The sequence below is a fragment of the Mesoplodon mirus genome (genome assembly GCF_964341445.2).
Source record: "Mesoplodon mirus genome assembly, chromosome: 4".
Lineage (NCBI taxonomy): Eukaryota > Metazoa > Chordata > Mammalia > Artiodactyla > Ziphiidae > Mesoplodon > Mesoplodon mirus.
Genome location: NC_138979.1, coordinates 34,901,745 through 34,913,507, shown reverse-complemented (window position 1 = coordinate 34,913,507; position 11,763 = coordinate 34,901,745). Strand labels below are relative to the sequence as shown.

The following is an 11,763-nucleotide window of genomic DNA, read 5'->3' as shown; positions in this document are numbered from 1 at the left end:
AATCTTAAAACAACTTTCCAGCATTGTTTTAAACTATACTAGGCATTTTATTCTTCTTATGTGCTAAACATTGTACACTTCTTCCATTTTACTGAAATCATTTGAATTGGAATCACATCTTTGAAGGAGCATCACTTAAAACCATGTGTTACTATACAAAATATAAATTTAGGTCAGTGGGACAGGATTCAAAGCTTATAAATGGATATGATTATGAATTTGTACCTTATAAAGAAGTTATTATAACCTTCTTTGCAGTTAACTAGTGAATAGTATATATAAAAATTAAATATGCACTTCATACCATACACAAAAAAACCTTTTTGATTAACAAAACTATTACTGACAGCTACTGTTACTACTACAACCAATTATAACCACCACTGCCACCACCTCCATTTATTGAGTGCTCACTCTGTGCCAGCGACTGTAACTCTTTATTTGATTATCTTACTTAAGGCTCACAGTAACCCTATGAAAGTACCACATGCTATATATATGGAAACTAAAATTAGGGAGAGATTAGGTAGCTGGCATAAGGTTAGAGCTTTAATTAAATTCAAGTCCTTCTGATTCCAAATCAAACATCACAAGAATGCATGTTGACTAAGGAAAAAAAGTTGATGGCAGTTGCAAGATCTCAGAGAACTGGAAATGAATGGGTTGAAAATGTCTTTTCAGTCCTGCCTTCTGCTCCACACTGCAGCTGTAGATAATGACTTTGGGTTCTCACTTGGACCTCTAGTGGTGCCATTTCCCCCCCCCCCCCGCCTACACTCTTCTCCCACAGCATCTGCAGAGTTATCTCAGATACTCCTACATGTTAACTTTGCTAGGAAGTCTAACCTCTCAATTTCTCTCTCCACATAAACCTTGTAGTTTTCCTGTTATGACATTTATCACATTATATTGTAATTGCCTGTTTATTTGCCTTTGTCCCCCTCCAGATTTTAAGCTCTGAGGACAGGAACTGTGCTCAGGTTCACTTGTTCATTGAAGAAACTTTATGAAAGTGCCTAGTTGTGCCCCTGCCCTTAAAACTAAATTCTTAGAAAACTAGCAAAAAGTTGAATAAATATCAGTTCTTTGAGTGCACTGAAGTTTATAAGCTCTGAAGTTTAGACACCAAATAGAAAAAGCTCAAAAATGTACTAAAGAGAAAAAATGGAAGCAAAATCAAAAGGGAAACTATAGTCTGGAGAAAAAAAATATAATAAGAGTTAAAATGTTTATTACATGGAGAACTAATAAAAATGATAGGAAAAACTTATGAACCTAAAAGAAGGGTAGAAAAATGCTTAGTTTTCCAAGTTAGAAATCTGGATTTCATCCTCGTTTCTTCCTGTCCCTTCTTTCCAGCTCCTACGTAACCACCAAGACTGATAGCGTACCTCATTTCTCTCTAATTCATCTGCTTGTTTCCATATCCACACCCTTCAGAGTGAAGTCTAAGCTTAGCTTGATATCCACATCCCTTGATAATCTCTCTGTTTGCCTTCACCGTCCTGTTTTGCCAGCCCCTTGGTGCATTCTATGCATAAGGTATTCTGAACTACTTTGGGTTCCCACAACACTCCAGCACTTTGTATATGTTGTATCCCTGGCCTGGTATTCCCTTCCCCACAGTCCTTCACATCTATTTCTGTTCTGATAGAAAACATTGTTTTCAAATATTTTAATTAATTAATGTGCTTCATCCTTTCTCCTGGGCTAGCATTAGTAGATCCTTTATCATGGTATAACACACCAAGAGACAGTCAGAAGTAACTGCCCTTTTATTCACTCTGAGTGAATATTAGGCACCATGCAGGAACTCTGCATTGCCTCTAGGTCCAAGGTGAAATTTCTTCCACTATTTTAATCCTAGACCCTTCCAACTGTGTTAATTCTCTTGGTGACAGCCAGCTCTACTGCGTCATCTGTTTCGCAGGAATGGTGGTCTGGCATAAATGGAAGTGGTCTTGATGCATAAATTGAGACGCCACAGTGACACCTAATTATAGCTCCCTTACCTGGTTCTGGACCCTGAGGGCCACGTTTCCACCTGTTCTGGAATATAGACGAAGATAGCAAGTCTAGACGGCTCTTTAAAAAAAAAAAAAAAGGTTTTGATTCTTAAGGTGTTACATTTTCCATTTACTGTAGTCTCTCTTCTGAGAAAAGGACCCCAGATCTTGATGTAGCTGTTAGCTGGTTATGAGCTCCATCTGTCCCTACGAGCAGGAAAAAATCCTGACATGGTGATGTCATTGTTGCAAGAGTTTTCCCCGGGGCCTCCTATAACACCAAGAAGGTAAAGGGCAGTGGATTTAAGGAACTTGTTTAGCATCATGGACAGACTGGACCAGTCCTCTGAAAACCTCAGCAACACTGGTCTGCGTTGGAGATGCTCGGCAGGCAGGCTTGGGAAAGGCCCATTTTATATTTATTGTACCTACCTGCCTGCTCCCTCCATGACAAGAGTTATAAAGTGCATGGATCCCCTGATATCCTGTGTAGTTGACCCAAAGAGAGCAGAATCTGAGTTTCCAGAAAAGTGCAGAATAAGGGCGTAAAATTAGAGTCAGAGGATATGGGCTTCTTTGGTATTCAAAGACAGAAGGACCTAGAGCAAAAGGTAGTCTTCTGAAACCAAAGGTTTTCTAGGTTCTCACCAACTACTCTGGAAACCTGTACTTTAAAAAAAAAAAAAAAAAGGTTTTGTTTTGTTTTGTTTTCATAGTTGTCTGAATCCTCATATCTCTTCTAAAGTAGTGTTTATTGCTTTCATAGGCCTGAGGCTCTGTAGACATCCATGATACATAACTTGCATTTACTATGAAGATTTAAAGGAATCCATTAACTCAGTCTTATTAAACAGTTTAAGAGGAACAGGTTGATGGTTCTGGGTATAGTAATGTTAAAGTTGTCTTGAAATAAAACTTTGGCAATTAGGAGACCATATTCTAGCTAGAGCAGTAACATGTTTTCCCACAACGTTTTTTTTAATTCCAGTATTATTTTTATACCAGCAATGAAAGAGCAGTTTACGAATTGAAACTTTCCTGAAGATAGTAATGCTCTTCTCTCTCCAGGCAGCTAACAGTCTCCTCCCCAGGAAGCAGTGTTAGAATTCAGTAATGATTTCACCATCTTACTGCTGCCAGTGTGCCCTCATCCTAGATTGATTCAACTGGTGCAGCAGGGGGTTGTTAAAGAAAGAAAGTTGTCGACAGAAGACCAATCCATCTCTCAGGGCCCACACAGTATTTTCAGTCTCATATCATAAAAGATGTGCTCCTTAACGTTGCTTGTTTCTGGAATACTTAAAAAATTTTTTTTAATTTGTATATAATTTTTTAAAGTTACTTTCCATTTACAGTTATTACAAAATATTGGTTATATTCCCCCTGTTGTACAATAAATCCTTGAGCCTATCTTACACCCAATAGTTTTGTACCTTCCACTCCCCCATGTCTGTATTGCCCTTCCCCCTCCCCATTGGTAACCACTAGTTTGTTCTCCATATCTGGGAGTCTGCTTCTTTTTTGTTATGTTCACCAGTTTGTTGTATTTTTGAGATCCCACAAATAAGTGATATCATACAGTATTTGTCTTTCTCTGTCTGACTTATTTCAGTTAGCATGATGCCCTCCAAGTCCATCCATGTTGCTGCAGATGGCAAAATTTCATTCTTCTTTTTGACTTAGTAGTATTCTATTATATATATATATATATATATATATATATATATATATACCACATCTTTATCCATTCATTTGTTGATGGGCACTTAGGTTGCTTCCATATCTTGGCTGTTGTAAATAATGCTGCTATGAACATTGGGGTTTATGTATATATACCCAAGAGTGCAATTGCTGGGTCATATCAGTCACATATGCAAATGATGCAAATGATATGACCATAAGGGGTTAATATCCAACATATATAAACAGCTAATACAGCTCAACATCAAAAAAACAAAACAACCTGATTTAAAAATGGGCAGAATATCTGAATAGATATTTTTCCAAAGGGGAAATGCTAATGGCCAACAGGCACATGAAAAGATGCTCAACATCCCTAATCATTAGGGAAATGCAAATCAAAACCACAATGAGATATTACCTCACACCTATCAGAATGGCCATCATCAAAAAGAACACAGATAACAAATGTTGGTGAAGATGTGGAGAAAAGGGAATCCTTCTACACTGTTGGTGTGAATGTAAATTGGTACAGCTACTGTGGACAACAGTATGGCAGTTTCTCAAAAAAAAACTAAAAATGGAATACTTTGTAAAAGGAAACATTAGAGAGAACCTGGAAAAAATTTTGGTCTGGCAGTGTTTGCAAAATGCTGATTTTTGATTAAGAAAAGTTTGAAGGGTATGGTACACATCCTGGTGAGGGCCTGTGTACCCAGTGGAAGAACTCAGTATTTACTCAGGTGTCACCCCAGCCTGTAAACTAGAGTTCACTCACTCAAAATGTCTAATACTCCTTGCTATATAGAGAAGAATCAGGACCAGAGAGGACTTGGATTGTTCATCTTCAGTCAGACAAAAGTTACTGGCGTTTGTATAAAAACAAGCTAGAATTCTTGGTGTTTAGTAAATTCCTTTTGCTCCATATTCATCAGCCTGTTTTTTCTCTATCTTTTATTTAAGTCATATGCCTTTTTTAAAAACATACATGGAAAAAGCTTTGAACCCTCTTTAATCCTTGAAACAAATTCATGCCATGCTAATTTTGCATATTTTTTTTCTGACCTATCACTTTTCCCATCCCAAAACTTCTAAAATGATTCCCTGAAGGGAACACATTGTGCAGCTCCAATCCCAGTTGAAAAATGCTTTAGCACGTGAACTTTATGTGAAGGAATTATACCTCCTTGATTGATATAATTGTGATGTAAACAACTGAAGTGAAAATCATGTGATTTAAATAGAAAAAAAATGACAGAATTATATGGAGATTATAACAGTGTAAATTATGTGTGCCAGTAGAGGAGGGAATAAAAAAGGAAATACATCAAATGAATATAGTGACAGTATTCAAATGGTGTGGTTACGGGTTTACGGTGATCTGTTTTGTTTTGTTTCATTTTTTTTTCAAAATTGTACCTGATGGCATTATTTTTAAAATGGAAAATTTGTTTTAAAGTGTTTTTTGTATAAATATCAAGTTGTACACTTAATAATTATCTGATAGTACATCAAGAAATTCTCAAAGTGATTTTTAAATCATTTTATTGTGATTCAGCCAAATAACTCTAATGGTTCCTTTCTTAGATTTTTAAATTATATTTAAAAATTTGTTAAAATAGTGGCATATTACGGATAGTGACTTTTTTACTATCTTTGGAGCATAACTTTTTCCATAAAGTCTTAATCTTGACTAGGAATACTGTGGTATTGACTTCTTTTGTTTCAGTTTTTTCATGTTTTTTAATCTGTTCACAAATCTGGGCATATCTAAATAGCAAGAATAGATTTGGTGATTTGAACAGCAAAATGTAAACCAGAAGTTTAAAGAGACAGTGTTCAAAATATACTGACCTTCTGCAGCCTGCATCCCTGGTGATACAGAGAAGAGACCAGCATTTATCTTTTCATTGAAACCATGTGCTGTGTGTGCAGGAAGGAAATGCATGCTAGTCAGAGGTCAGAAGCAGGATGGATGAGGTTTGAAAGAGAATATTTACTGTGGGGTTTTCCTAAACCCCTAGCCTCATGGGAGATGTTGTTATTTCTAGTAGACTTGGTGGAAACTTGGGCAGACCCAGATGTGTTACATCATGGTACATGGAGGACATTATCAAGAAGCTATGGCCAGGTATAGGTCTTTCTGTGTGCTGGGCTAAGAAGGACAGCAATGAGTTTAGACCTTGACCAAGTAAATAAACCAGAGGCACTGGGAATGAATTTAGCTCCTTGGAAACTTTAGTCTGAAGAGGATCCCCTGCACACGAAAGGTCTAGAAATCATGTCATGAGCTAAACAGTTAAAGGAGCTAATGAGGTTTAGTGTGAGGCAGGAAAAGGTTAAAAGGATCTGACAGATGCCTTTGAAATCCAAAGGGTAGCTGGTAAAAGTTGAAGCACGTTTTCTGAGGACCTTTGGAGAACTGAACTAAGAACAATGTGTAGAGATGGGGGAAACACGTTTCAGCCTAATGTAAGGAAGGTGTTCTTACAGTTGGAGCGATCCCTTAATGTGGTGGGATGGTGAATTCTGGAGGCATTCAGAAGGGGCGGTGGGAGGGGGCTTTTCACAGTGTGTAGTCAGATTCAGTTCCCCTCCACCAGGCTGAATGGTCGATTGTATGGCACCCCGGCGCCCTGTACCTATACATCCGTTTGTCAGCTGAAGGTACAAAGCTGTTTTCTTTGTTTCCTTTTCATAGTTGTTGCTAAGCTCGAGATGCAAAAGCAGACTGCCGATTAAATATCCCTGCCCCTTTCTCCTATGTCACCTCCCCCTAAAACAGGTAGCCTCCCCTTCCACACCCTCTTCAATTCTTAATTCTTTAACCTCAAAGCACAAAAATCGCCCTTGTGTTTCTTAATTTGTTCTAAAATGTTGTCTGCTCTTACTCTGGATGTGAGGTTCAATATGACCCCTTCATCTCACTTTTTTGGGGCATTCTCTCTGCTCCTATCTGCTCAAAGACAAATATGTATGCTTTAGAGCCTTATGCAACTATCAGCCAGGAGCCTGAAGTGGAGAGTGGGCAAGAGAGGGAGGTGGGGGAATAACTGATATTCTCCTCTCTAAATCCCCTTTACCCACAAGCAAGTAGATTTGGCAAAAGAGATTATTTCAGTAGAGACTCATCTTCATCAAATTAATGTATTTTATTTTATTTTATTTTATTTTTTTGTTTGTTTGTTTGTTTTTTGTTTTGTGGTACGCGGGCCTCTCACTGCTGTGGCCTCTCCCATTGCGGAGCACAGGCTCCGGACGCACAGGCTCAGCGGCCATGGCTCACGGGCCCAGCCGCTCCGCGGCATGTGGGATCCTCCTGGACCGGGGCACGAACCCGTGTCCCCTGCATCGGCAGGCAGACTCTCAACCACTACGCCACCAGGGAAGCCCAAATTAATGTATTTTAAAAACTAAGAGTTACAATTTAAAAAGTAATTAGTATTTTCAGACATATGTTTCTGGACATGATCATTTCTGTGGTCAAAGTAGGTATGTTTTAGCCCAATTTGTTTAGTGTTTTTTCTCTGTGACATATATACTGGGTTGATGTTGTTATTTTTCTAACATAAATTCAGAATTTATCATCTTTTATTGACTCCATGGATCTTTTCCTCCCTGCAGGAATAGGAGGCCTTCAAGACTTTGTACTGAAATCAGCAACACTGTGTACCTTGCCATCCTGCCCGCCATTTATACCACTCAACTTTGAAGCCACCCCTATTGTGAGGGTTGCTGTTGAACCGAAACACCCAAGTAAGATCACCTTGTTTTTAAAAGCGTGTGATGTTCATTACATTTTAAAAATACTTGCATTTAATGCTTGGTTCCTCATGATTTGTTTCAGTAGTAGACTATGAATTTTCATGAAGGTATATAATAGGAGTAACCTGCCCAGCCATGAGGCCATACAGACCACCAACATTTTGAGGGGAATCTAACCTCTGTCTTAGGAACTGGGAGTCTTTAGGCACCTTCGCCCTCCAGGGAGACTGTATTCTTCTTTATGGCAGAAACAGGGTCATCTCTGCATCCCCCAGAACCCTGGCACAGGGTGGTGTCTCAGCAAAGTTCATGTTTTATGTGAATGGTTCTTAGAATCTTATCCCAAACTCCTTGGTTCAAAATTCATATTCTCTTCCCTCTAGGTTTGCTAGATTATCTGGACACTGAGCATTTCCTCTTTGTTTAGAAAGCACTTCCTGCTTCTTTCTGTCTGGCTGTGTGACACCTACATATGCCAGTCCCTATAATAACTAATTCTTAGTCTTCGATTTATACCATTTGCCTGGCCAATCTTCATTGATTCTTATGTTTTACTTCCCATGATTTTCACTAACCCCCCTAGTCCCTGTGACTTTGCTGTTCCCAGTGCTTAGTGGTAGTCAGTGAAGAATCTCCAGACTGCTTTAAGGAAACCAGAGAACAAATGTGTAAAATGGCAGTTTTCTGTTGAGGTATATAATGGCCTCGTTGCCCCTGCATCTGTATATCCCTCCTCTCCCCAGAGCTGGGACCTTCTGAAAGCTTGTCTCTGCCTCAGTTCCTAAGACATATTCTAGCCATTGAGGATCCCTGGGACCCTTGAGCAGACATGTATTTGGAGGACTGCATCTCTGGCCTTTGGGCTCAGTCTTAGTAAATAGCTATCTGCCTTGGGCCTCAGACAGCCATGCTTTCTGGGCTGTCATTGTGGACTGACAGTGCCTTTGGTTGTTGCATGGATTTACCCCATTCTGTGTAATGCCTGCTTCCTCTTTGTGGGTTTTTCCAGATCCCGGCCCCTCATGGTTTGTTCTTTTATTCTACTTGCTAACTGCCTCCAGCCCTAAGAAGCACATACAATATAAGAAAGCTCAGTTTTATTTAAGTTGTAACATTTGAGTCTGGCAACCATTATTTATTCTTAGGTGTTTCTAGTATTTATTTAAATCTTATTTCTTACTTTTAAAACAGGGATTAAAGAAATTTAAGCTATAATGTTTTAAGAGAAATGTATAATTTTTTGGAGTCTGTGTGATAGCTATGTGCTACTCTGTGCTACTATCCAAGCCGAGTAAAAGCCCAGTCCTAAAGGGCCACCTTCTACAGCTTTGGCTACATGAGATGAGAGATCCTAGTACCTAGCTTACTTCCTGTCCCATAGCAGACTCAGTAAGATTAATTTCTTTCTCATAAACAAGGTAATCTAATAAACAGAATTACTTAATATTGTCCATCTGAGTGCCAAAATTTATTTCCTCATATGTGTTGCATTAGATTTTTCTGAACTTTGTAAAAAATAAACTAAAATGATAGAAGGGGCACCCAGTTTTCTTCATAATTTTAAAAGGAGCATTGCTACTTTTCCCAATCAAGTATATTGTTCTTGCTGGACTTGCCATGCGTATTCTTGATTATGTTATTGAAGTGTACCCCATTCTATATTTCCATGTCTGAAGTTTATACCCATTGTTCTGTCTTCTTGTTACTACAATGTCAACATCTTATTTTACATTTAGAATGTCTGGGAATACTTCTCATGATGCTAGTCTCATTCCTCCGAGCCCTCAGAGGATATTGTCTCTTTACTCTTTGCCCTAGTTCTTATGCCCATCCTTACTTTGGGGCAATAGCCCCTCTCTTTACGGATTACATGTCTAATGACTATTGGGATGTCCCACCCTCCTATACCTCAACTTCCCGGTAGTACTGCCCCTGAGAAGCACTGGGCAGTTGCATTGTTTATTTCTGAATAGAACATGTGTCCCCAGGCCCTCTTGTCTTTTTCATGCTGACAAACTGGGTTAACTAATCTAGAAGACAGCCTTTTTACTCTTCTTTTGGTGTGAAGGCATTCCGAGCATTTGTTCTTCCACTTTTCTTTCTCTGACTTCCTAAGCTGAGGTCAAGATGTCATGGTGGCTGCCACTCTGCTCCGTGCCCACAGGGTCTACTCAAAATCCAACACCCAAACACAGAGAACTCCACATGCCCAAAGCCATTATTATTTTCAGCGTCATCATTGATCCTTACTGTGTGCTACATTCTAAGGATGTGACAGTATCTCATTTAATCTTCTCAACAGCCGTGTGCTATTTTTTATCCTCATCTTCACATGAGGTAAACTGAAACTTAGAGAAGTTAGTTAACTTGCCCATGGCCTTACAGTTAGCAGTTAGTAAGTGGTTGAGTCAGGATTCAGACTCCTGCCTCTGGATCTTTATTTTTAGGAATCCAAGAAATTCTATTTACCTGAGAGCAGAGTTACTGGTTTCCAGAATTTTTTCATCCTTTATCCATATCAGTTAAAAGAAAAGAGCCCTCTATACATATGTTTATATAGATACATGAACTTTTGTGCTGATGTTTTATGTACATTATGAAATACACACAAACATAGAAATTGCTTTAAAAATTGAGATGAAAATGAAATAACTGTCTTTAAAATATTCTTAGTTGTATTTGATGGAGACATGCACTGTATATATAAATAGGTGAATATGTATTATTTATTTATGATTGTGGTTTATAGTTGCATTAGTTATGTAATACTGCCTAACATATGACTCCAAAATTTGGTGACTTAGAAGAACAGTAATCACTTATTATTTTTCACAGTTCCTTTGGTCAGGAGTTTTGGAAGGGTTCAGTTTGGGGATGTCTCATGCAGCTGTAGTCATATATCACAGCAGGCTGCAGCCGTCTGAAGGTTTAACTGGACTTCCACGGTGGTTCACTCACAGGTGCTCATAAGTTGGTGCTTGCTGGGGACCTCTCCTCATGGCTGCTTGATTTTCCTAGAGCACCGTATGGTTACTGGCTTTAGCCAGTAGTCCAAGACACTAAAACAGACGCTGCAGTACCTTTTGTTAGCTAGCCTTAGGAATCACATATCACTTCTGCGGTATTCTGTTGGTCAGACAGGCCAAATTTCTTTTGAAAAAGCTTCTTCTTTGCTTATTGTTACACTGTCACCTTTGCCTTGAAGTGACAGATTTAAGTGTGTATGTGAATGTGAGTGGGTTTTTTGTTTTTGTTTTCTTAAGAATTTGTGGACTTCCCTGGTGGCGCAGTGGTTAAGAATCCGCCTGCCAGTGCAGGCGACACGGGTTCAAGCCCTGGTCTGGGAAGATCCCACATGCCACGGAGCAACTAAGGCCGTGCGCCACAACTACTGAGCCTGTGCTCCAGAGCCCGCGAGCCACAGCTACTGAGCCTGTGCTCTAGAGCCCGCGAGCCACAACTACTGAAGCCTGCGTGCCTAGAGCCCATGCTCCGCCACAAGAGAAGCCACCGCAATGAGAAGCCTGCACACTGCAACAAAGAGTAGCCCCCGCTCACCGCAACTAGAGAAAGCCCACACACAGCAGCGAAGACCCAATGCAGCCAAAAATAAACAAATAAATTTATAAGGAAAAATTTTAAAAAGAATTTATTAGGTCCTCATACTGGTAACATTGTTTTGTACTTTGGTGATGGAGAGCTGACAAAAAGCTTTGTCATTTTTTTTTTAAATTATTCCCTTGGGCTTGTGTGATACGTATTATTAGTGGCCTTCGTGCAAGAATCTTTTTAAGCCATATTTCAAATTCTGTGAAGGTTAACTTAACACTAGATAATATCTGTCCACTGAATTAGGCAAAGGAAAACTACAAATGCTGAAAAGGAAAACATGAGGGTACATCCGTCACCTCCACATACAGTGAAATCCCACTCCCTGTCTTCCATCAGCATTTTATGCATCCCATATGTGGCTCATGACCATGACCTGTGAGGGTGCCGACACCCATTATGGAGTGTGGCGCTATGGCTGTCTGCCTGCAGGCTTCAAAACCAGTGTGTCTGTGACCTTGAGCACAGATTCCTTAAACTTCTCTGTGCCTGTTTGCTCATCTATAAAATGAGAACAGTAATCATCCCTGCCTCATAGTTAATGGGTTCATATATGTAAAGTGCTTATCTGGCACACTTAGCACTATAAAGTGTTAGTTATCATTAAGAAAAGCTTATTTAAAGAATAAATAGATAATGGGGAAACAAATAGATATGGAATAGATATGGGTAGTCAACTTGGGTAGAATATATTGAAAAACCA

The 11,763-nt window shown here is 39.2% G+C and overlaps 1 protein-coding gene across 1 annotated transcript in view; it reads left to right on the top strand.

Moving 5' to 3' along the window:
- LOC309802836 (elongation factor-like GTPase 1) overlaps window positions 1-11,763 on the top strand; it is a 62,127-nt gene that overhangs the window by 15,530 nt on the left and 34,834 nt on the right. Inside the window, exon 7 of the mRNA XM_082618724.1 lies at window positions 7,265-7,442. Coding sequence (XP_082474850.1) covers window positions 7,265-7,442 — 178 coding nt within the window. The remainder of the gene's footprint in view (window positions 1-7,264; window positions 7,443-11,763) is intronic.